The 27,187-nt window shown below is 40.9% G+C and overlaps 1 protein-coding gene across 2 annotated transcripts in view; it reads left to right on the top strand.

Annotated features, from left to right (window-relative positions):
• The first annotated feature begins 336 nt into the window (after window positions 1-336).
• Window positions 337-27,187, top strand: part of LOC133140622 (zinc finger protein 236-like) — a 97,076-nt gene continuing 70,225 nt past the window's right edge. Inside the window, exons 1-10 of one of the 2 annotated variants that reach the window (XM_061260679.1) lie at window positions 337-449; window positions 1,866-2,008; window positions 2,748-2,912; window positions 7,352-7,530; window positions 8,337-8,467; window positions 9,213-9,385; window positions 20,687-20,701; window positions 23,237-23,362; window positions 23,627-23,797; window positions 26,971-27,169. In XM_061260679.1, coding sequence (XP_061116663.1) covers window positions 398-449; window positions 1,866-2,008; window positions 2,748-2,912; window positions 7,352-7,530; window positions 8,337-8,467; window positions 9,213-9,385; window positions 20,687-20,701; window positions 23,237-23,362; window positions 23,627-23,797; window positions 26,971-27,169 — 1,354 coding nt within the window. In that variant the 5' untranslated portion in view covers window positions 337-397. The remainder of the gene's footprint in view (window positions 450-1,865; window positions 2,009-2,747; window positions 2,913-7,351; window positions 7,531-8,336; window positions 8,468-9,212; window positions 9,386-20,686; window positions 20,702-23,236; window positions 23,363-23,626; window positions 23,798-26,970; window positions 27,170-27,187) is intronic. The other variant, XM_061260690.1, reaches the window with a different exon arrangement.

Below are 27,187 nucleotides of genomic sequence, written 5' to 3'. Positions count from 1 at the left end.
CCAGTGATTTAGATGAAGAAGCCAATTCATTTAATTTAACTGGTCAAGAAGCTAGAGGGCCACTAAGCTAGATTTCCATTACATTATGAGAAGCAAGTACGCCTATAAAAGTCCTCGAGATTTTTCAGGCGAGTGTAATATTTATATTGATTAATTTACTGCATACTGGTTGACCAGAATGCGAATTAAAGTCGTTTACTAAATCATATTTTGAAATGTGCCTGGGACATCTGTTTTTAGACACTAGAGGGCTCCCTCTTCCACATTCCCACCGAGCCATATCGACACAAAAGTTCATGGCCCCGTTCCCTTCTCCGTCTCAGCAAAGAACTCTCCGTTTGGCCGCCATTTTGAAATCCAAATCGTTCACAGTACACCCGCCTTGAAACCTGGAACTATGCCGCGGGGCCGGCCTCGCAAACTAAGGGACAAAACCAACGATGAATCAGGTAAACAGTGCCAAAATGCCACGAATAAATAAAGCACCGTCTAAGCCTTTTAACCATGTAGGCAAGCCTCGGGCAAATTGCGGTATCTCTGAGATAAAAGCACTTGAACATTGTGTATATAGTCCCCGGATATAGTACTGTTGGTGTCCATTTCTTTTGTGCTGTAAAAGGAGTGATTGAGGCGGAATGATATTAATAACATTTGGTGGCTCTACTTAGTCCGATCCATCCTAAATTTGCACCTCCAAGAGGGCATGTCGTTTAGGGAGAGCTGGATACTTTGTAAACAAGTTTAGAATCGACACTTGATTAGCTAAATAAAATGTTTTGCTAACGTTGGACGGGTGCTGTCTTGTTTCTTCGTGTGTGCGTGTGTTGCAACTAGCTGCTTGCTTTGTTTGTTCGCTGATCATCTAGTTACGTTTGCTTGATTGTAGTCAAGAGGATTTCTAGCTAGCTAGACATACAATAAATCGTTGCTTATGTTAGTTAACTACTTCTGTTGCTCGCTGACTAGACGGAGTTTATGTTATGTCCTAGCTAACGTTAGCTAGCTATATGTCACAATACCGTGTTTTCAATGCGATAATTTAGCTAGCTAGCTGTATTAAGACACTCACAAGGTACATGGCTAGCTAGCTTGCTATATCAAGCCAACATTTCTCCTAGGTTAAAAAGGTTGCGTTAGTACCTTAACTTAGTTACATTTGCGCGCGTGAAACTCCTTCCTGTGAATTACGTTGCCAACTTGTTGTTAAACAGGTATGTTAGCCAGTTTTATGGTAGTTATTTCCCTTCAAAGCAACACTGTTTTCTACGACTATATTAGCCATCCACATAAACTATCATACTGTACCTAGCTGTACCTTACTATCATAACAGTTACAGCTAACATTTGTCTGCCCACTATTTAGCTAAGGGCTGGAGCACAATCTTATCACAGGCTACATTGATAACCAACTGCATGCCCTAAATGACCAGCAAATCTCCACTTGAAAGCACTAACAACCAACTAGACACCAAATCTGCCCCCAAGTTACACACATGGACACTTGGCTAACGTCATAATCACTACTCTACAATTCTCCGAATCGTATAGAGTAGTCTGCTTCAGCTCATGATGCTTAGTTATTTAATTGGACACAATTCTGGCGTAAGGGGGCATTACGATAAGATGTAAAATTCATATCGTTTAGTTTTTCTGTGGCTATGTGATTTTATTATTGTTGTTGAAAATCTGCAACCCGCACATCATTCATTCAAATTATTTATATAATTGTATGGTGTATTAGTGCAGCATTAAACAGGTATACGGTTAACAAGTTCTCTTGATGTTGCAGGTCAGACGCACTATCCACATTTTATTTATTTATTGGCATCGGAGCAGAGTCACTTGTTTAATCTTTCATTTTGCAGAAGGTGTGCAGGAGTCCAACCCAGATACTTCTGGTTACGGCCATGCAGACACCAGAGAGAAGAAGTGTACTGTGTGCTCACTGTCTTTCACCAAAGAGAGCCAGCTACAGCGTCATATCCGTGATCATGAAATCAACGACAAGGCAAGTGAAGTGCTGGAGTCTTTGACTGTGTTCTCTGTGAATAGGTTTGCTGTGTTTCGGGGTCTTGTCCCCCCCAGCCCCCAACCTCAAATGAATGCTATTCTTCAGGCTCGCAAAAACTTATGCTTGTCATGCTCTGGTTCTCTTGCATCATTTGTTTGCTGTGAGTTAAAACAGTTGTGAAAGATGTGACTGATTTTATGACAGCCAAGTGTATATGGTGTGTGAATATTAGGTGGCCCTGTACAAATTACATTACATTAAATTACATTAATGGCATTTGGCAGATGTTCTTATCCAGAGCGACGTACAGTTGATTAGAATAAGCAGGAGACAATCCTCCCCTGGAGCAATGCGGGGTTAAGGGCCTTGCTCAAAGGCCCAGCGGCTGTGCAGATCTTATTGTGGCTACACTAGGGATCGAACCATCGACCTTGTGGGTCTCAGACATCTACCTTAACCACTACACTACAGGCCGCTGGTAGATGGCTGGCATTTATATGGCGCCTTTATGCAAAGCGCTGTCCAATTGATGCTTCTCATTCACCCATTCATACACACACTCACACACCAACGGCGATTGGCTGCCATGCAAGGCACCAACCAGCTCATCAGGAGCATTTGGTGGTTAGGTGTCTTGCTCAAGGACACTTCGGCACACCCAGAGTGGAATCGAACCGGCAACCCTCCGACTGCCAGACGACTGCTCTTGCCAATACTTGTCTGCCCTTCCCAACAGCCTCACCGATGTGATGAGTGCCCCTTGTCCTTCAACGTGGAGTTCAACCTCAAGCTACACAAGTCAACCCATGCTGTCGTGGACCCCAAATGTCCAAAGTGTCACAAGAAGTTTTCCCGAGTGGCCAGCCTCAAGTCCCACATCATGCTTCATGAAAAGGAGGAGGTGCGTAGTCTCAGTGCCTCATTGCTCATGCTGCTTGCTTTGTTTGTTAGCTGATCGTCGATTTGCGTTTGCTTGATTGTAGTTAAGAGGATCTCTAGCTAGCTAGACATACAGGAAATTGTTGCTTATGTAGTTAACTAGTTCTGTTGCTCGCTGGCTAGGCGGAGTTTATATTATGTCCTAGCTAACATTAGCTATACAGTGCATCCGGAAAGTATTCACAGCGCTTCACTTTTTCCACATTTTGTTATGTTACAGCCTTATTCCAAAATTGATTAAATTCATTTTTTTCCTCCAAATTCTACACACAATACCCCATTATGACAACGTGAAAAAAGTTTCACATGTACATAAGTATTCACAGCCTTTGCCATGAAGCTCAAAATTGAGCTAAGGTGCATCCTGTTTCCACTGATCAACCTTGAGATGTTTCTACAGCTTAATTGGAGTCCACCTGTGGTAAATTCAGTTGATTGGACATGATTTGGAAAGGCACACACCTGTCTATATAAGGTCCCACAGTTGACAGTGCATGTCGGAGCACAAACCAAGCATGAAGTCAAAGGAATTGTCTGTAGACCTCCGAGACAGGATTGTCTCAAGGCACAAATCTGGGGAAGGGTACAGAAAAAATTCTGCTGCTTTGAAGGTCCCAATGAGCACAGTGGCCTCCATCATCCGTAAATGGAAGAAGTTCAGAACCACCAGGACTTCCTAGAGCTGGCCGCCCGTCTAAACTGAGCAATCGGGGGAGAAGGGCCTTAGGGAGGTGACCAAGAACCCGATGGTCACTCTGTCAGAGCTCCAGCGTTCCTCTGTGGAGAGAGGAGAACCTTCCAGAAGGACAACCATCTCTGCAGCAATCCACCAATCAGGCCTGTATGGTAGAGTGGCCAGACGGAAGCCACTCCTTAGTAAAAGGCACATGGCAGCCCTCCTGGAGTTTGCCAAAAGGCACCTGAAGGACTCTCAGACCATGAGAAACAAAATTCTCTGGTCTGATGAGACAAAGATTGAACTCTTTGGCGTGAATGCCAGGCGCCATGTTTGGAGGAAACCAGGCCAATCACCTGGCCAATACCATCCCTACAGTGAAGCATGGTGGTGGCAGCATCATGCTGTGGGGATGTTTTTCAGCGGCAGGAACTGGGTGACTAGTCAGGATTGAGGGAAAGATGAATGCAGCAATGTACAGAGACATCCTGGCTGAAAACCTGCTCCAGAGCGCTCTTGACCTCAGACTGGGGCGACGGTTCATCTTTCAGCAGCACAACAACCCTAAGCACACAGCCAAGATATCAAAGGAGGGGCTTCAGGACAACTCTGTGAATGTCCTTGAGTGGCCCAGCCAGAGCCCAGACTTGAATCCGATTGAACATCTCTGGAGAGATCTGAAAATGGCTGTGCACCGACGCTCCCCATCCAACCAGATGGAGCTTGAGAGGTGCTGCAAAGAGGAATGGAAACTGCCCAAAGACAGGTGTGCCACGCTTGTGGCATCATATTCAAAAAGACTTGAGGCTGTAATTGCTGCCAAAGGTGCATCAACAAAGTATTGAGCAAAGGCTGTGAATACTTATGTACATGTGATTTCTTGGTTTTTAATTTTTAATAAATTAGCAAAAAAAAAAAAAAAAAAAAAATTTTTCATGTTGTCATTATGGGGTGTTGTGTGTAGAATTTTGAGGGAAAAAATGAATTTATTCCATTTTGGAATAAGGCTGTAACAACAAAATGTGGGACAAGTGAAGCGCTGTGAATACTTTCCGGATGCACTGTACATAGTACTTACATATGGTACTTACTGACTTTGTTTCATTGTGCTCACCACTGAAATCACAGTAGTTACCTAATAATTACACAAGTACCTGTATATTTACCCAGTAAATACTAGGTAATTAACAGGCTGTGTACATTAATCAGCCATTCCCACATTTTAATGCTTCTGAGCTTTGAACCCCATCATGACTTCAGGAGTTTGGAAATGGAAGAAATAAATGTATGGGTGTTAGGAAATGAAATGCCTATCCACATTCTGTTGAGGTGAGGTACTAAGAGAGGTATTATTTCCAAAAAGCAAACGGGATCCATTTTCTGTCCTCTTCATCTCTCTGTGTGGTTAATTTGCATATCCAGTATTTGGAGTTGCTCTTTGAAGTGTGGATAGTATATTTTCATTTTTATCCATAAATTCTTTCTGACACTTTTTAAATAAATGTGTACACATACTAGCCTGCAAACACAGCCTTGTGCAGTACCTGACTGTGGTAATAGCCTTAAATGATGTATTAGTCCATACAATCGGCTCCTGATAATTGGATGTACTCAGGACTCTTGTGACGTGATGCACTTTCCTGGAATTTGCACAAAGCAGTAATGGATTTAATTTGTATAGCGCCATTTATGGATCTCAGAATGCATTACAGTGAAAGGGGATAAGAGATTTAGTAAAATAAGCGTGATTAAAACGGGACCCACAGAATGTCACTCGGTTGAAAGGTATACTGCATGCATTTATCCATAAAATGTGAAAATAATGATGAATGTGCAAATAAAACAATTTGTAAATGTAATTTTCTGAATTAAAAAAATATATATAACTATGTGGTAATTAACAGCCAAGCGGCATGCTGCATTTATGATTTTTTAAGCTGTAAAGACGCTTACTGGATGAATGGTGAATACTTTTGAGTCTCTGTCCCATAATGCAACATTCCTTATTCCTTAGTATACAAGATGTGTGACAGTGAGCCATTGCTAATGCTGTCATATGCCTACTGACAACTGATTGACTGATGGCAGCCATATTATTTTAGATATGATTTTATCATCGTACAGTCAATGGGAAATGGACACAAGGACAAAGCATGCAAACTTTAAACGTGATTGGTGAAATGGTTGAAATGTTACTGGCATTTGAACTCATTTGCTTCTCATAGCACCACCAATTTTTTTATTTATTTGAACAGCCATAGTTGAAAAGAGGGTGACACGAATGTTGCAGTGGGTAGCACTGCCGCCTCACAGCAAGAAGGTCCTGGGTTCGAATCCCGGTCAGCTGGGGCCTCTCTGTGTTTGCATGTTCTCCCCGTGTCTGCGTGGGTTTCCTCCGGGTACTCCAGTTTCCTCCCACTGTCCAAAGACATGCAGAGGTTAGGCTGATTGGAGAGTCAAAATTGCCCGTGGGTATGAGTGTGTGAGTGAGTGCCCTCCGATGGACTGGCGGCCTGTCCAGGGTGTATTCCTGCCTTTCACCCAATGTATGCTGGGGTAGGCTCCAGCCCCCCTGCGACCCTGTTCACAATTAGCAGGTTAAGATAATAGATGGATGGATAGTTGAAAAGAAGGTATGTTTTTTTAAATCAAAATGGCGGAAAATCAAAATGGCTGCCAAGTGAAGGAGGAGATATATTCATGCACAGTATGTCATATGATTTTCCATTAACCACAGCCAAAGATACACTGCAATTCTGCATATTTGCTATAGCACTCCCTAATGGATGACTAATTTCAAATTTAATAGAGCCTAGTATGAAGTCAAGAGGTCAATATACTCACCAAGTTTTGGGATGATTAAAATAATAATAATAATGATGATAATAATATGAACAAAACCAATAGGGTTCCAGCACTTTGTGTTTGGACCCCTAAAATGTTATTGACATATTAAAAACTTGATTACTGCACTTCTGTGCATTTACCCGTTCATTAATATTCTTTTTGCTTGCGATGAGACCATCAGTCATGCATGCTGCGCAATTGCTTTTTAGAGTTTGAGATCAATAGTTAATCATCTCTTTCATTATGGCTTTTAGGTAATGTATGTCAATTCAAAACAATCTGTTATGCAGTGTAAGACATCTCTAAACCTTTTGTTTGATTATCATGCCAAGATGTATCTTGTCAGCAACGCGGCATAGTTATATAGGTGGAGCCTTCCGAGGGAGAAAGCAAACCTGCGTCTGCCATTGTTCTGAATAGGGAGCCATCATAGACTATTGCTATTTTAGTATAGCTGCAAAAATTGCTGCAAATTGCATTCAATCATGATATTTAGAGACCAGCAGAGGCCAAATAAAGTGAAGAGGACTCAAGGTGCTGTCCTTGTGTGGTTACAGAGTGGACAGATTATCCAACTCCAATCGCCTGAGGGTATCATTCATTCTTTCTTATTAAATCTCATGTCAGCTGCATTATGATTCATAACCATGAAAAGTAGACAAACTAATAAGCCTTTGGATTCACTTTTAACGGCCTTTTGCGGAAGCAGTGATTAGGATTTTCTTTTATGGGCTAGTAGTGCCTGTATCCTACATTGCCGTTTATCGCACCGATCTTTACGTTTTGAGAAGCTGTGATTTCAGCGGCAGTTGTATATTTGACTGGCATGTGTTTCCTGACCTGCTGCATTGGTGTCCATCCCGATCATCTTCCCCCAGAACCTGATCTGCAGCGAGTGTGGGGATGAGTTTGTCCTGCACAGCCAACTGTCTCTGCACCTGGAGGGGCACCGCCAGGAGCTGTCAGGAACCAAGGTCTACGCTTGCAAGGCCTGCGGCAAGGAGTTTAAGATGTCCTCCCAACTCAAGGAGCACATGAAGACCCATTTGCGGATGAGGTGAGGGGCCCCGCAAACCAGAAGTGCCAGTCTGGTAGACTCAGCTGTCACTTAACGCAGAGCGGATATACTGTAGGTCAGCGCTGCTCAACACCACCTCCTGCGGGCCACAGTGTTTGCCGGCATTTGCTTCAACCATGCGCTACGCCACCTGATTTTAGTAATTTGCTTATTATCTGAACCAAGAAGGTAAAATTATTAGTGAAATCAGGTGGTATTGCGCAAGGTCTGAACAAATACTGTAGAAGCTGCGTTCCTCAGGATGAGGAGTTGAGTAGCGTTGCTGCGGGTTATCAAAATAGTTTTACAGTAATAAGACGGCTGTGCAGAATGATTGGCTCAATATGGCAGGAGTTCCTGCCCATTGAAGCCGGAACAAAAGATAATTTGTGTAATAATTGCGTTCCGCCCACACAGTGTGTGCTTTCTGTAGGATTTGTTTCACAGGGGGATAAAACAAAAGCGGGAAAATATATGGAAATACAGACTCTTTTTGTGAAATGAGGCAAATCGCTCGTTGTTTTTCATATGAAGCTTGATGAAGAAAATGCTGATGGGGAAGTTAGATGGTTGGATGCTCCACGCCTTTGTAAATTGCAGTGCTAATGCCCATCTTCTCGGTGCATGCTTGGAACATCCATTCATGCATTTAGAGTCGAGTCATCTTTTCAGAGATCTAATATATCTAAGATCTAATATATGATCTAATTTATTTTTGAGAAAATACCAAGGGTCACTCTTATGTGACATTGACCATTTTTAAGGTATTAATACATTCCATGCTGTTTTGCTGGCTTTACCATCAGGCCGATTATCGGAAATTCTAGAAATTACAAGAGGAACATTGACCGGAGTGGGTTCACAAACAGTTGCCAACACTGTGGAAAAGCGTTTAAGAAACCCAGCCAGCTGGTTCGACACATCCGGATACACACAGGTGAGTGTCATACAGTTGTAGTATGAGATGACTTTGATGGCATATTACACCTTCAGTGTAAAATCAAATTTGTTGGAGTGCTAATAGTGTGCATTTGATCCCCCTTAGGTGTTTTTTTCTATGATACATTTCATAGTGTATTGCCTAGTCTGCAGTTGACCACCAGGGGTTCCTCTAGCTGCATTGTTGGAAGTGTTACTGCTCATAAACCATTATGTCTTTACTGTGCCTCACAGAAACTCTCATTCAACTAACTTTATATAATTGGGCACAATTAGCCATTGGGTACACCGCTAGCTTTGAGGGGCCTCAGAATAACTGAGATTGAGTAGCACTACTTTCGCTAGCAGCACTACAAGCTAGAAATGTCATGATAATTATCTCTGCTTGTTGCACCCAGTTCCAAATTTAACAACAAATCACTACTAATTTAAGCCAGTACCCATTTGTGGTTGAAAAAAAAGAACAACATTAGCATTAATCCCCTTTTATTTTGAACTCTGAATATGTGAGTTTAATAATATTGCCTCCCATATTTGCTTTCCGGTCACAAAAAAAAAAAAAAGTTCAAGCAAAAATATGTTGCACTCACTTGTATTCACTCTTAGTCCGGGACAACCTAAATTGCTGCCAGGTAGCAGAGAAGATGTTGATTGATGGAGTGAAAATAAAAAAAAATAAGTACTGGCTTATCCTATAAGGGATGAATTTATTTGACACAGTCAACCAACGCTTTATCTCCCAGGTGAAAGGCCGTACAAGTGCACTCACTGTGGGAAGGCCTTCAACCAGAAGGTGGTGCTGCAGACCCACATGGTGCGTCACACGGGCGAGAAGCCTCACCTCTGCTTGCTCTGCCCCGCCTCCTTCTCCCAGAAGGGCAACCTGCACTCCCACGTCCAGAGAGTGCACTCCGAGGTAGGCCTTCTCTCTTCACCCCAACCCCTTAGTTCACTGGCTCAAAACTTTGGGGGATTCATGAGGTCTCAGGGGTTGACCATCAAAATATAACCAAAGCTGTTGAATATTAAGAACCTCATGTGGTATGCAGATCCTAGGTAATCATTCCTAGGTATGTGCCGTAAACTGTAGCAGGAATGATAGTTGTCTGCTATAGGGCCAAAATAATTGCTTGTCGAGCAGCTACTGTCTTGCAGGCTGAGGCCGATGCTGTATCAGCTCCAGTTCTGCCTCTATCTGCAGGCAAACCGCAGGACTGAGAAAAGTGTAATGATCTTGCAGCCGGGGCTTGATTCAGGCTCTTTGTTTCGCTGCCCACCCTCCTTCAGTCCCCTGCTTACACTAGGGAGAGATTTTTTAAACGGCATAGGTTTATATTTCCTCTGTGGTTTGTCAGTGTAAATTGAACAAGTGATGGTTTGTCATTATTTATCCAAGCCCCAGGATTTCGAACAGTCAAACCATCCACCAAACCACCAAAAAAAAGGTCATCCATGTTGTCGGTATTGATTGAGGTATCATGGACCTTATGTGGGCGGTAATAAAATGATCTGTCAGTTATTTGACTTGCCTGAACCAGTCAAAAGGGTTTTGCTGTCTATAGTGAGCTACGGTGCAACGATTGGTCGAATTCAACCCGCCACTGACAGCATGCGTTAGTGTCTGCTTGTTTTTGGTTTCGTGAAGCATCAGCCTTTGCTGGCACCTACTTCTCAGTGCCGGTCCTGAATCATACGGAACGTAACGACAATGTAATAATGTGCGCTTAACAATGTGATGTTAATGCACCCGAGAGTGCGTCTCCCATTTTGTGAAAAATGGCGTGAATGCACTCTGTTAAAATGGCATTAATGCATGGATGAAAGAGGGCTCTGAACTCCGTCGCATAAAACCCACTGGTGTTGCATATCATATTCGCGACCCAGTGTTGACCAACTAAAGAACAAAAAAAACTAAGTATCCTGGCTGTGATTCATGCTGATGGAGTTGCACTAGAGGCTGAAAGAACTGAAGGGCTCCCATTGCTGGCTGCCAGTGGGTAGAAAGGCCCTGAATGTGCTGACGTGATTTCTATCCAATGACCCCTCCACCCCACCTCATACCCCTGATCTCCATGAACCCTCCACCTCCATCTTATCTCTATCCTTATGACTCCTCTAAAAAAGGAGCTACAACGTATGTTGCCACAGCGCAGAAAACAACATAAAGAGCATACACCATTGAACACATGAACATATATGTGCATATGCTGTTTACAGACATATAGGCGGGTCAATGACGTGACGCATACTTTTTCTGTCCAACTGAATTTTTTACCTTAAAAAAAACATCAAAATACATAAAAAGATAACATGTATGTCTAATACCTTCCCCATATACATGCCCACTCTAACTTCTCCAAACATTTTATTTTTCTGCTATCTGAAGTGTCAAAACATCATGTCGGGCGACCGTCCAGCCTTGACTTCTATTTGGACAACCTGTTTAAAATCACTTTAAATCTATTTAAATATATCCCTTGCCCTATTTGGCATAATTTCAAACATGTTTTGCATTCATTGACAAAATTATGAAGCATTTGCACATATATTTCCATCATAATATACAAACGAATGTTGTCCGAATATGTTCATTTTATGAAATATTGTCAGGGGCGACCATCAAGAAAACACAATTGTGGGACTTTTATTTTGAAACCACCCCAAGCACAGGTGTTGCATCAGCCAGCCACATGTCCGGGACCCAGAGAAACAACTAGCAGGTTAGTAAGTCTATCTCATATTTGCAAATAAATCTCTTTTTTAACTGCTGTAATGTACTTGCCACTTTTGGATATCATGTGGGACGACCGCCCCAAAACTGTGAATAATAAGTTTTATCTGCAAATCTATATTTTGATGATAAATTTGATAGTGACATGTGGTAAGAAGTAGCTAGTTTGGTTTATGTAGCTAACTGTTAGCCTGTAATATTTAACTGAACTTGAAAACATCATCTGGGGTGACCGAGTATCATGTGGGGCGACCACTGCTGAGTGTTTTACATGATAGATATATGTCCTGTATTTGTAGTTTCTGTATATTTATATTTTATTCATGATTTATATACATAAAGTTCTTTGTTTTAGCATAACTCTTTGTATACTTTAACATATATTTTTCTAAATTTCAGTCATTTTCCATTCCTATTTAGGAATGAACGTTTCTTTTTGATTATTGTACAATCTTATGAGAGAAATGTAAAAACTGTATAGCATGACATTCCATTTAGGTAATTGCACATGTATTAGTCATGTTTAACTAGTTTAACCTATTTTCTAGATGGCACCACAAACAAGCAAACAGAAGACTGCTCGCTACAGGCAGCGGGTCAACGCAGACCCTGCAGCAAGAGCCGACTATCTTGCCAGGAAAAAAGAAGGTAAAAAACGATATGTCTTTGGTGTATTTCAAACTGTCATGTTAGTAGGATTAGGAATGACCTTTTCTGTAATATCTTGAACTTAAGTTTGTATGTAATTTAGGCCACCTGGATCAGTATCACATTATACACTATTGTTTCAGCTACCAGAGAAGAAAACAACAGGGCAAGATTTAATATGTGAAGTCAGATGAGCTATCAGAGAGGGAGAAAAGAAAACGGAGAGACAAGTGGAAGGCTGCATCCAGAGGTTACAGGGAAAGGAAAAAGATGGAAAAGGCGATGCTGGACCTGACACCACCATCCATGGAGAACACTCCACCAGTTCTGGCTGATGTAGAAGTAGTCGAAGAGCAGCAGGAGAATCCAGGGCAAGCTGTGGTGGATCCCCTACCTCTAAATGAGGAGTTTAATCCGCCGGTGTCCTCCACACCAGAGAGAGAACAAAGAGAGAATACATCAGCAGAGAAACGTTGTAAAAGACTGCAGGCTGAGAAGCGTAAACTAAGAAAGCAGAACAAAAATCTGAAGAAAAAACTAGCAGAGATGATAAAAGAAAAGGAAACAGCCAGAAAAAGTGAGATGAGGGCAAAAGAAAGGGTAGGCCTGAGTGAAAAGTTCAAGCCAAAAGGGGGTAAGAAACTGGGAACAGAGAGAAAGCTAGCTGCTGTTAGTTTTCTGACGAGAACAGTCGACTTTTACCGGGAAAGAAAGACACCATCACAAAAAACAAAGTAAAAAAACAACGAAGAGTTCTAACGAAGCCGCTCACAGAGCTCCATGCGCTGTACAACAGTGAGATGAAGAAGAGTCTCCGCCTATCTTACAGGCAGTTTGCCAGAAGACGCCCCTTCTATGTCACTGAGCCAAAGACCAAGGATCGGGACACATGTCCATGCATGGAACACGAAAATGTGCACCTGCTGGCCAACAAGCTCTACAGCAGAGAGCTGTTGAAAACAAAGAGCATCTCTGAGCTGCTGGGCATGATAGTGTGTGACCCAAAAAATAAAGCCTGTATGGATCGTGTTTGTGCCAAGTGCTGCTTTGAAGAAGTACAGTTCCCTGAGACAGAGAGCAGCACAGAAGTCACCTGGGAGCAGTGGAAGAGGGTCACATCCACAATGAAAATGGACATTTGTGAAATGTTTGTTCTTGAACAAGTTCCTGAAGCATGTAATGTGCATTGCACTTTAACTTTTTAAATGTTTTATGTTTTTAACATTTGTGATATTTGAATGTTCCTGACAAAGCTTGTAACCTACCGTGCGTTTCACGTTTTAACATTTTTTACTTTTGTGATATTTGAATGAATTGAAGAATATTTTTGACTTTACCACTTGAAAAGATTGTAATAAAAACTTTGTTCAGTTTTCTTTCGTCTGAACTGTATTGTGTACATTTTAAATAGACTTTTAACTACCTGCGGTTTTCTTATCATTTGGGGCGACCATCTGTCATGTGGGGTAACCAACGATTGGCAATAACTGTACTAAATTCAAAATAGAATATCCATCAGGCTCAACTATTAATCAATGGTATACTATGCTTAAGTGGATACTATCTGTACACATTTTAAATCAGTTTTATGGGTTTTAGAGCAAAAATGGGTATTGTAACTGCATTACGAGGGAGACACTGCCATTATAGGATAAACGTATGAAATCATGGTTTACAAAAAATGAAAGGGCACACAAGCCTGTCTTTCTTAAACTGTTTATTTAATTACTGATACTTGTTAAAATATTAATAATGTTAAGGAAATATATTAATTTTGAGAGAAATTACGGTCGCCCCAAATGACTTTTTTTAAGGCCGTGTCCTATTAATTCAACTTTAAAAACACTAAAATCTCTTAATTTGGGGGGTTTGCATAAATGCATGTGTACACTACATTCCAAATGTTTGAACAATGGTCAAATATATCCTTATTTTTAGTATTTTAAAATTGGCCTATTCAAAAGTCTTATCCGTCAATGACCCAGGCCCACCAAAATAAGCAAGCTGTGACATAAATAGGGGAGTTTTTGGTCAACATTCAGAGTTTGAAATTCAGGGCATATTTTTGTGAATTTTTGGTAGATATTTCCCCTTGCGTCTGGGTAATTTCTATGTTGTGAGGAAGTTTAGCTCTGTCTCCACCACTCCTTGGTTGCAGTGTGAGCACAGTCTGTGCTATCAGGCGGTCAGGTGTGCCTGTGTCAGCCTTTTTTTCGATGGCCGGGCTGTGCTCACTGAGTCTGCACATTGTCAAGGTTTTTCCACCGTTTCCTATCTGTCACTGTGGTCGGATGATTAGTCACGGTGTGCAGCAATTAAGTTTATTTTAGGTTTTTGACATTTCTTTCCAATAGGTCAAATGTTTTTCTTTTGGTTTCATTATAATTGTGTTTGGTCGAATTATCCGAGCTGTAGGAAGTCACTGTCTTGGGGCTGATTAATAGGCCTATTAGTAGTGTTAGGATTTTCTTCAGTGAGTCCCGGGATCAGTTGACTGAGGGGACTTTTTATATTTACCTCTTGGCATTTCAGGGCATTGTAATGACAACAGTGGGGGTCACTCATTTTTAAATGTTTCTGAAATTCAGAATTTCTTCTGAACCCGTATGATACTTTTACTGAACTGTGCATGCAGGGGCAAAATTGTATGTGTGTCCCATTTTGCAAATTTGTGTTGTGTGAGTGGACCCCACAATTGGTTCAATTACTGGTTTGAAAATGTTGTGCCACATGCCAATTGGAATTTCTATTTGGATTGGCTTTTTTATGGCATAGAAAGCCCTTTCTATGCCATAAAAAAGCTTTTCCTTTCAGTTCATTCACAGCACTACAACACTTCCTATATCCTCAATGACCCCTTAATAACCCCTCAATGACCCCTCTAGCGCCCTCATACCCTGACCTCAGTGACCCCTCGTTGCAAAAAGAGCTTGTTTTAACAAGTGTGTTTGCATTGTAATGAGACTTTAAATCTTTTTTTTTTTTTTTCAAGTAGAAAATATTTGCTTATTTTAAGGTACTGCTTGTTTGACAAGTAAAATTTTCTTTAAATGATTTAGCAAGACAATCATAGAAATAGGTCTAAATATAAGACTAAAATACTTGCTGAGATTCACTTATTTTTTGTTTTTTTTCAGTGCTCTACCTCCCTCATACCTCTATCCTCAATCACCTCTCTACCTCATATCTGTATCCTCAATGACCTTTCTGCCACCCGCATACCACTGACCTCAGTGAACCCTCTACCCTCCTCCCCTGGTCGGATATCGACAGCCTCTCCGACCTCCGACGCCCCACCTCCACAGGTGAAGGGGCTTGTTGGTCTCGCAGTGAGAAAGAGAGAAAGCATTTGTGCTGTGACGTTGGCTACACTGCTCCTCACTGCACGTGCGTAGGTTAAAAATGGCTCCCCGTCTGTGTGTGTGACAGCGGGCAGCTCTCTCTTGTTTTCAGCTATGAACAACACCCTCTCCTGTTCAATACCCTGGCGACTCTCTGTGTCCAAGGCATCAGTGCTGCTGTTTCAAATGACATCCGCTTCTGGGAAATGGTGTTTATGTTGATCATAGAGGAAGCATCTTTAGAGGAACTGCTAGACCAGAGGTTAACAGCCCTGGTTCTGGAGAGTTGAGTCACACAGCCACACTGCTGGCTATTGTTCATCCTCAAATCAACAACTGCTTTAGTATCTGAACTATAGGAGAGGTGAGTTAACTCGGTAATCAGATGGAAGGATTAATAGACAGAGATTAATTAAGTGCTCAGTGACTGAACATCTCCAGGAAATTCAACTGTACCCCATCCCTCATCAGAGCTAGAGAAAGCAAAGTTGAGGGGTGGGGCATGGCTGAACTATTGGTTGTTTTGTATGATTTGCAGTTAAGAAACATTTTTAACAGGATCATTTCCAGTGGATCCCTTTTTGAGGTGAAAGGGATGGCATTGCCATTGCAAAACAAACTTTAACAGAATAGAAATCTGAGGTGGCTTTTTAACAGTTTGCTATTTAAATGTAAATTAAAGAAATGGCACGGCATGAAACTTGTATGCAGTAGTGTAAACCCCATTAAAACAATTAAACTAAAAAGCATCATTGTCATTAGATTCCTGCAGCTGCCTCATAACGGATCCTGTTTGCTCCCTACTTTCTGCGGATTTCAAAAGGATTAATATTACATTTGCAGGAAGATGGAGTGGGGTGGAGGGGGGGGGGGGTGGAGGCAAGGGCAGGGGGGTCTGCAGCGCTGTACTTAGTGATGACAGGCATTTGTGGTACTAATGCTTGTGGGAGTCTTTTTGAGAAGTGCTTCAAAGGCCAATGTTTTTGATAGCCCTGTTTTGAAATGGCATCCACAGCTATCGTATCTATCTGACAGCGTTCTGGTGCGGTTTGATAAGAATCCGCTGTAGCAATGTGTTGGAGCTCATAGGTGCAAATATGAGAGATTTGGCAGTTTATTGCTGGGGTATGAGTTGACAGCCATTGTGTTTTCATTATCCGACTATTCTCACAAGTGTCCTTCAAGCTATTCCACTTGGCAGTGCATGATTGAAATATAAGGGAGACTGATTATTTCAGAGGACGTGAAGTATGTTGCCTCCTCTAAAGATTGTTTAGGCACTATAATGAAGAGAGGAAAGTGCCTGCTTATGACCAGTGCTTTTTTTTCTTTCTCAAAAGGTCGCCTCTTCCCAGATAAATTTCTTCTGCTAAAGGGAGAACATCTTTGTTTTGAGGACTTTAAATGGGCAATTCAACCAGAAACTTATCTGTGCTATCTGTGCATCCGCACTGCAAAAAATGAAATCTGAACAAGTGAAATTGTCCTGTATTCAGGCTATAAATCTTAAGATATGGATTCACTTGCCATGTGCTGTCTGTGTAAGATTGTTTTAAAAAGAATTGGTGTCACCTTATCTTGTTTTGAGTTTCTATCTTATTCTAAGGATTGTATAAAATAAAATGGTAATATCTATGGAAATAGACCTGTGAGTCAAAAATCTGCCGGGATGTGAAGATATTACTTATTTTTTAACTTTTTATAACCAGCTTTCTAATGCAATTTCCTAGCAAGGGAAATTAGCTTAAATAACTTTTAGAACAGCTGTTTTAACACCCAGGAAATTGGTATTGCAGTTTCCCAGGCTCCAATTTTGGCCAGTCACAATGGGTTTGCTGAGATTCAATTTATTTTCTAGATGTACAGTTGTGTGCAAAAATTTGGGCACCCCTGCTCTTTTACAATTAATATCTAAGTGAACAGAAGCGAACCTGATCTCTGAATGGTACAGCGTTAAACATGACATATTTGTTAAAATTTCAAAGCAAGATTACTTCATATTTGAATTTTTACTGTTTCAAAATACTAAAAAAGGAAAAAGACCCTGTGCAAAAGTTTGGGAACCCTGTCAATTAGTACTTTGTATCTTCTCCTCGCGTAACTATGACAGCTTGCAAGCGCTCCCTGTAGCCAGCTTAGAGTCTTTCAATTCATGCTGTTGAAATTTTCCCACATTCTTTCTGGCAGAACACCTCTAGCAGAAATATTATTCGGCCTCCTTGCATGCATGGCATTTTTTAGATCTTTCCACAGATTTTCAATAATATTCAAGTCTGGGGACAGTGGTGGCCATTCTAAAACCTTGTCCATCTTTCCTGGGGGTACTTCATGGTTGATTTCGAAGTATGACTTGGAACATTGTCTTGTTGGAATACCCAACCTCCCTTCCCTTCAATGTCTGGTCTCACCTTTGAACATTAACCTCTAGAATTTCTTGATTTGGTAGAATCATTCTTCCTTCCACTTGCACAATATTCCCTGTGTCCCCAGCTGCCACATAACCTCAAAGCATAATGGATCCACCTCCATGCGTTGCAATTGGCAAGATGTGCGTCAACTTTTTGTCTGCAAACATACCTTCTTTGGTTGTGGCCAAAAAGTTCAATTTTGGTTTTGTCAGTGCAAAGCACATTGTTCCAAAGCTCAATGTTTTCTTTTGCTGACTTCAGACGCTTAATTTTGTGTTGAGGTCATTCTTGCTGGCGACTCTGCCACAGCCAATGGTATTCTGGGGGCTTATTCTGATTGTTCGTGTCGCTGGCAAAATTGCACTCCAGACAAGCAATCACTGAAGCTCTGTACTATTGCTTTGCATTATCCAAGCGAAGACTGCACATCTAGTTTAAAACAAAAAAAGTTTGTTATCGGTAGCAACAAGCAAATGAGCTATAGTTAGCTTGTAGAATCTAAAAATCTTTCTTGGACTTCCAGACCTTGTCTTGACTTCAACTGTTCTGTTTCTTCTTCCATTTTCTAATAATGTTTCTGACAGTGGAAATAGGTAGTTTGAAACATTGATTTTCTAGCCTTCTCTGTCTTGGTAGAAATTAACCATCTTCATTCTGAAATCCTTGCACAACTGTTTAGAGGAATCCATGGTTGTTCAGAACAGCCACTGCAGTTAGATACTTTAGAAGGTATGGAGTTACTTCAGAATAAAGTTCAGCCCTGGAATTATACTCACCTGACTCATTGAAGCCCTAACGAGTACATCACCTGGGTCTGGGTCCAACCGTCTTAACTTTTCTGAAAACAACGTCTCTCTTTTCAAATACACATGATACTTTGTGTAAATAAGACCGAATCGGAGTATCGGTGTATTTCTTCACTTTGAAGGGGGCAGGCTACTGGCTACTGGCTACTGGTACTGATATGACACTATGTGGACATCCCATTCTTGCAAAAAATATTTCCGGGAGAGGGGGGATTCCCATGCACTTTTCAGGTTTTTTAACTACACTCTGGCCTGTGGTGCAAATTGCGGATTTGCAGGAGATTTCTGACTGTTCGTTTGTGTCAGGTGAAACATTCCTGGAGACTCTCAGACCTTCCGGGAGAGGTGGGATGCCTGCACTATGAATCCTGTGCCAATCCTGTCCCATAGGCCTTCATTAAACACAGATATTGGTATTGCATGGTAAATATTCTTGCAAAGGACAGTGCAGCGTTTTCAGCTTCCAAAAACTTGCTGACGACAGGGAAACGCATTGTTTGATTGTTTGGTGGTAAATTGTGAAAAGATTCTGTGGACCCTGAAAGATTAAGTGTACCCAAGGACATTTTTCAGTGAGTTCCTCTGTTAAATTTAATTTTAAAAATGTGCTGTTACAGACTTTCATAACTTTCATAACTTCATTAGCTTTCCCCTCAGCTTTTACTGTCCCCAGTATTGGAATGCCAAGGCCAATTCCTTTGTTTTTGCTATACACTGAATAGGTTTGGGGTTGAGATAAAAAAGATGAACACAACACCAGAGTTCAGTATTTAGGCTTTTTTTTCTTGGTATTTACACCTAGATGTGTGAAACTACTTGAAATATAGCACCTTTGGTATCCGACCACCCAATTTATACGTGAGAAACATTATTGGAACCGAGAGTATTTAAGTAAATGACACTTAATATTTGGTAGCATATCCCTTGCTTCTAATAACTGCATCAAGCTTGTGACCCATTGACATCGCCAAACTTTAGCATTTTTCTTTTGTGATGCTTTTCCAAGCTTTTACTGCAGCCTCTTTCGGTTGTTGTTGTTTCGGGAGGTGAAATGCATACTCACTTGGGTTAAGGTCTAGCAATTGACTTTAAGACCTTCCACGTTTTCTCCCTAATGAAGTCCTTTGTTATGTTGGTAGTGTGTTTTGACTCATTGTCTTGCTGCATGATGAAGTTCCTCCCCATTCATGGATGCATTTCTCTGTAAGTTGGCAGATAGAATGTTTTTGTAGACTTCTGAATTTATCCTGCTGCTACCGTCAGGAGTTACATCATCAATAAAGATTAGTCAGCCCACTCCAGAAGCAGTCATGCAAGCCCAAGCCATGGCACGTGCTCCACTGTGCTTCACAGATGAGCTTGTATGTTTTGGATCATGAGCAGATCTGTTTCTTTAAAACTATGGTTTTAGTTTTTGGTTTTGCCCACTCCCCTCCTCCACTTTTTCTGTACATCTTTATACATGCTGGAATAAACCTCACAGGATATATGTAAAAGATTATTAACCATGAATTAATTTGTATGCCTCAATGTTCCCTCATTTCTCCTTACCTTCCACCCTTAATGTCCTCCATATTTCCATTCATTAACTTTTTTTATTATTATTTTTGCCATTAATATTTTATTAGCCTTGCAAACAATAGGGTAAACAAAAATTTGGCCAAACATCCTTGCAAGATATTACTTTGCTGAAAACTTGCAGATCATAATTCTGTAACAGACGTATGACTTATGAGGTTATATAATTAGTTTACTGAGAGCTCATTCTTGTGTTTTCAGTTTTGTAGTCTTGTCCTTTAGCAATGACTAATGAAATGATTAGTTTCATTTGTATTTCTAGGTCTTGGTTCAGACCTTTCAGTTCACAGCTGTGTTTCACTCTGGCAAAATGAGTTTCTTTTGTTTATGTTATTGGTTTCTGTGTGCTATTGTCAGTGCTTCAGTGCTACTTTCCCTTGTTAAGGAAAAAAAAACGTTGGTTTTTAATTTAGTTTCACACTAATTATTCAGAATTGTAATGAGGTCACCTTGCAAATGATGTTCAGTTTTAAGGAGATGTTTGGTAATATAGTGTTAAAATACATTTATGAAAATGAATTCTGCAAAATGCACTGCTGTAGTTAGTATGCTAAGGACACCCTATTATCAACTTATTTCTGGCTATATTTGTACAGTGGTGTGGCCATGAACAAGAACAATGTCAGTTGATGTTTAACATTAATGAATCTCTCTTTCTCTCTCTTTGTCCCTCTATCATTTTATTTTCCTTTGTGTTTCTTATAGGGATGGGCATCTGAGGTAATATCCCTATTCAGATATCCTCGCAATTTTTTTTGGGATACTCGAATAACCGAAAAAGGAAAATAAAGTGTGACAATATTATATAATGCCTGATCATTGTTTAGCGCTGGCCTAAAATATACATCCACAAACCTACAGTAAACCGGTTAACCAGTGGTCACGCTAGCCTATAGAATGCTGCGCTTTTGGACTGAAAAATATTTTTTCCACTTGCTGATAGATATGTATTATCTTTATTTGCTTATTTGACAGAGGCAATGCACATTAATAACATTTCTGCAATGCACTAGAGTTAATAGCCAGGAAGGCTATTTTTCATGTTTGTTGTTCACAGTTTTATTCTGACTCATGTAATAGAAGCAGGATGAAATAGCAGGATGAAACAAGCTAATAATGTCTAGTTGTTTTTATTAAAAAAACTTTTTGCCACACAGGCTAATATGCCTCACAATAATAACAATAATTTATCCTATAGAAGCTGCTGTCATTCATCATTAACTTTGATTAAACAGGAATTGGAACTCAAAACAGTATAAGTACGAGCAATTATGAAATACATACATTTAAATGAAGCACATTCCCTTTGAATCTCGCAGTGTTACCAATGTCTGTGTATATGTAATGATCCATAAACAAGACAAATGTCAGACACAATTAGCTTAAAAAAAAAAACAAACAAAAAAAGTTATTATTTTGTTTTGGTTCAAATCTGGGTCATCGCCTGTTGTAATCTTAAAATGACTCATCAGAATTTTTTCCGTAAGAAAGGCAGAAACTTCTGTTATTACAACCAATGTTAACCAAATAATATACTCACTGTCTTAGTTTTTCTCCATTTTAGTTGTTGAAAACAGGTGCAAAACGGAAAGTGCATCTGAACTTTTCAGCCTCAAAAATGGAAATATATTAGAATAAAATGATTCTGCTTAATGCAGTCTGATGCTGTCTGGCATGTAAGCACTCAAGATTAATTCGAAACAGAAAATAAAATGCTCCTCCTTGTTAATTAATGAAAATTTTGACTTTAAAGAAAATGAGCATGCCCTCATGAAAGGTGAGTGCGAGTATTTCGCTTATGCTAGTGCAAGTTACTTATTCTTCAGTGTCAGAAAATAATTCAGCAAAGTAACACACAGTTGCACCCAAAAATTCAGTGTTTAGTGTGTCCACTATTGGCCTTTTTTACAGCTTCCATTCCTTTCAGGAGACTTGCTTTGAGTGTTTCAAAGCAATATGTTGGGATAGTTTTCCATGCTTCTTGTACAAAGTTCAGTTTTAGAAGTCGGTTCCATTTTCTGCTTCTCTGAATCCAAGTAATCCCAAGCGCACTCAATGAAGTTGAGGTCTAGACTCTGGGGTGGCTAGTCCATTGTTCTGAGAAAGGCAGCGGCCTGATAGTCTGAGCATTGTGCATTGGGTCAGTATCTTGCTGAAGAATTAATCAATTTGTCACTCCCAGTCAAACATTGTCCAGAGGGTATTGCATGATTATGTAACTAGCCCTAGTCTTCCATCTCTCTAATCAATAAACAAGGTACAGCTGTGTCCTCCCAACAAAAGTTGTTGTAAAAAAGTGGTCACCTACCCAAATACACCTTAGCTGCCTTGCAGATTTATTTTTCATGTGCATCTAAAATAGCTAAAAGGGATATTTCTGATGAGATTAGATATAAGTTAATTCAACTGCATACGAATGGTGAAAGTCAAAGGAAAATAAGTGAAAAACACGAAAAGTTAGTGATTTGTTTTTCTCTGACATTATCACGAAAGCAGATAAATACAAACAAATCTTAGCCTCATGAAATACACTCTGGACAATGTTTGATTGTGGAGAAAATTTTTCAGCAAAATAATGACCCCAAAATAATGACCCACACTGCTAAGAAGATCAAGCTGCTGGTGTTTTCAGAACAATTGAATGGTAATCCCACCAGAGTCCAGTGCCTTGGACTTTAGCATCACTCAATGTGTTTGGGATTAATTGGATTAAGAGAAGCACAAATTAGAAGCTGACTTCTAAGACTGTAGTTCGCAGGTGTTTACAAGAAGCATAAAAAAATATTCCTGCAGATTTCTTTGGAAAACTCAAGACATGAAAAGAATGGAAGCTGCAATAGACAAAGGGTAAATACATGAAATACTGAAAGACTTTCTCTGTACATCATTGCGGAGGTTTTTGTGTCATTTTGTGTTGAATTTATGTTTGCTGTATTATTTTCAGACACAAAATAAAATAAAATAAAAATAAATAACTTAATGGCTGTTTTCACTGGAGAGTAAATATAGGAAAGGGTGGTCTTTCACTTTTGCAAAGTACTTTATATTAATAAATCTAATGTATCTTGGTAAACCTATTATTATTTTTTTATATCCGTATTACTCAACATGTAAACCCCCCCGTTCGGATATTCGGTTATTCGAATAACAGAGCGCATCCCTAGTTTCTTACCCTGTCCCTGTCCCTCTCGCTCTGACTTTTATCTTGTTCTCTTCACCCACCTTTCCCTGTCTCTTTCTCTCTCCATTCTATAGCAGTCAAAGGGAGTTCCCTTGTTCCACTGCTCGGACTGTAGCTGTGTGTTTAAAAAGCTCGGCAGCCTCAACGCCCACATCAGTAAGATGCACATCTCCATGATCGAGGACCCTCCCCACGCACAGGTGATCTTCTTATGTGCTCAGCTCGACATGCAATGAGCCATCCTACTTCACAATCGCTAGCACGGGCAGTGTCCCCAGCTGCCCACCTGGCCACACCATCTTGCCTCTAAGTGAAGTCACAGGAAGAGTCCTCAGTACAGTAAATAACCAGGGAAGCTTCAGTAGTCCAGACCTGCACACACTCCCCTCCCCTCCCCTTAACCCCTCCTGCCCTCTCACCCCTTTCTGTCCATTTCTCTCTTGGTCCTGTCCTGTTCTCATTAGGAGGTGGAGGAGGCAGGGCAGACGGAGACGGGGGCGGAGGGTGCGGCAGGAATGACAGACGTCATCCAGCTGCTCCAGCTGTCTGAGCAGGTGACCGGGGAGGGCGCCCAGGCTCCGCCCCCAGTGCCGGCTATTTCCATGGACACGGGAATCAACCAGGACATCTTACAGGTGAGCCACCCTACCCACACACACACACACACACACACACACACACACACACACACACACACACACACACACACACACACACACCACACATACACCACACACACACACACACACACTCACACTACATACACACACACCACACACACACTACACACACACACACACACACACCACACACCACACACCACACACCACACACCACACACACACACACCACACACCACACACCACACACACAACACACACACCACACACCACACACCACACACACACCACACACACACACACACACACACACACACACACACACCACCCACCCAGGTGCCCCACAATCTGGCACAAATAAATAAGCTAAACAAACAGAGCAGCACGTTGCAGACTCTCCTGTCTGTCTCTCTGTGGTACGGTGTTACGGAGTTGACACTCCTGCCTCGTGTGGTCTCATTAAGGCCAACGGCATCTAGAAATGACTTTCCTTGTTAGAGCGGGTGTGACAGCGTCGGTCTCTGCCCTTGTTGTCGGCGCTCAGCTTGCCGACACACACCGTGGTCAAAGTGTTCGTCTCTGTGTTGCAATGTGAAAATGTTTGGCTTCACTGTACATTGCCAGAACGCGGTCCTAATTAGAACTCCTGTCCGTTCTGAAAAACCTGTGGCAGGCAAGAGAAAGCCTTTGGCCCAATGGGAAAAAAGTCATACCAACGCATTCACTGGAGAAGCAGCTGACTTGTATATTTTTTATTATTTTTTATTTTTTTATTTTATTAATTCCGCCGGACCTAAATAGTCTACAGTACACTCAGTGAATACTTTATTAGGTATTTATTAGACTTCTTTTTTAGACTTATTAATCTTATTAATACTGCTGTAGCCTATCCACTTTGAGGTTTGATATTTTGTGTGTTCAGAGATGCTCTTCTGCATACCACTGTTTTGTGTGGTTATGTCTGTTACTGTCATCTTCCTGTCAGATTTGACCAGTCTGGCCCTTCTCCTCTGACCTCTCTCATTAACAAGGCATTTCTGCCCGCAGTACTGCTGCTCACTGGATGTTTTTTGTTTTTCTCAGCATTTTCTGCAAACTTTAGATACTGTTGTGCGTGAAAACCCCAGGAGTTCAGCAGTTTCTGAGATACTCAAACCACCCTGTCTGGCACCAACACTCATTCCACGGTCAAAATTGCTTAGATCACATTTTTTCCTCCATTCTGATGGTTGATTTCAACATTACCTGAAGCTCCTGACCTGTATTGTATGCATTGCACTGCTGCCACACGATTAGCTGATCAGATAATTGCATGAATAAGTAGGCGTACAGGTGTTCCTAATAAAGTGCTCAGTGAGTGTATATCGGTAAATATTTTGTAGAAAAAACAAAAAAAAAACGTACCACTTATTTACAAAGTGCAAGGCTCGATTTTGCTGAGAGCATAAAAATATTGGGGAATAGTCTGAAATTCGCTGTGGAGGGAATGGGATGGGAAATGATGGGTTTGAGGGAAAGATGAAATGGTTCATATGTTGCATGGGAGGTTATTTGGAACCTCACAGAGAGATAGATTACACTTGAAAATTTGGTGAAAGGTGAGTGATGGTGGAAAAAACCCTCTCCAATCACCCCTCACAAAAGACTGAAATCATTTTGCTCTGACCAAAATTATACACCCGGTTCAGCTCATTGCTCTCAGTTTCCAATCTATGTATTTTCACTGTAGTTGAGGGAATGTCATCTTTGTGTCAGACAAAAAGTGAGTGAGGGGTTAAAAATGTTCCTTCAGAAGATAAATTGGCAGTATACAGTAATGTGCAGTGATGATTATACACTTAAAACAATGAAGATAAACCAAGTACTATTCAAGTATTTATTTCATGTAATATTGGTTCATGTAGATGAAAATAAGTAAACAGATAATATATTTTGAAAACAAAAATAATAGTCTCTTTTGGAGAAAAAAGTAAATATCTAGCCACCCTTTGCTTTGCATTTAATCGTTCACATATTTTTTTATTTCTTCACTCGTTAAACCATTCCATATGGTTTGAAGTTCATTCCAAAGAGATTCTTTCGATGTTACAACAGAGATTATTTCAATGTTATTTATCTTGCTATCCAGCAAATCCCAGATTTGCTCAATCGGATTAAGGTCTGGATTTTGAGCGGGCCAAGTCACCAGATGATTCTTTTCATCAAGTGACCAACTGGCATCATTTAAGGCTACAAGGCGGCTACGAACAATCTCAGAGAGCTCCTTTCGTTGTGCCATCGTGTTTAACCCTGTAACACTGCTCAACATTTGCGTTACCTTAAATACCAGAACAACTGACCGTCAAGTAATTTTGCAGAATAATGTTGCTTCAAACAAGTTTAAACAAATTGTTTTGCATCAACAATCACGGAGAAGTGATGTTTTCAGTGTTTCTGTTTATTAGCCATTCTTTCACCTCCATGTAATTAGTAATAGTATTGTTCAATACATTTTCACCAATTTTTTTAAAGAAGTAATTTACTAGGACCCCCTTTAGACAAACGTGATTCCAATGAAGAACCCTATCTAGTTCAAGGGTTCTTTGCAGGAAAAAAAGGTTCCTTGTCTGGGAATATTCACACCTCGCGCCTGTGATAGAGCATTCCATAAAGAACTGAAAAGGGTTCCTCTATGGAGACAAGCCAAAAAACCCTTTTTTCCCCTCAGTGTACCATTCCATACAGTACTTTTCCTCTGACAATCTCACTGAAGATATGCTTCTTAACCCTTTCAGTCCCAAAAGTGCCATATGACACTGACTGTACAATCTGATATAGCACTCCCAACTTTTCAACCAATAAAAATGACTGCTATAATAGTGTTTTTAGCCCCAATTAAAAGCCTAATACATTTTCTTGGCTTCTCCAATTTCTCAACCAAGGCCATTTCATATTGGGCTTGAGACTAAATGGGTTAACTGAGAGGTCGACAGTGTCAAGAGAGTGTACAGCTGAAATTATAAATGGCTGCAATAAGCCTGGTTGGAAAAACAGAACCGATTGCTCATATTCAGTGTTTTGAAGGTTGCATAATCATATCCTCATTTGGATGATACACTGTACTTAACGTGACATGCCTTGATGGGAAAATTTTTGAAGGTGTTACGGCTAGTGTGGTAATGTCGTAACGTCGTATCTCCCGACTGCAGCAAGCCCTGGAGAACAGCGGACTCAGCACCATCCCGGTGCAGTCACACACCCAAAACAGCAGTGCCCTGAGACCGGGAATGGCCACTCAGAACCAGGCCGCAGAGGGGGCTCTCCCTGCCCCCAGTAAGAGCCACGGCTCCGACAAAATCCACAGGAAGGAGAAGAGGAGCATCTACAAGAAACCTATGCAGATGCCAGGTGAACAGGCAGGCCATC

Source organism: Conger conger, chromosome 1 (assembly GCF_963514075.1).
Source record: "Conger conger chromosome 1, fConCon1.1, whole genome shotgun sequence".
In the NCBI taxonomy this organism is placed as follows: Eukaryota; Metazoa; Chordata; class Actinopteri; order Anguilliformes; family Congridae; genus Conger; species Conger conger.
Note: the sequence above shows the minus strand (reverse complement) of the source record. Positions and strands in the feature narration are given on the sequence as shown.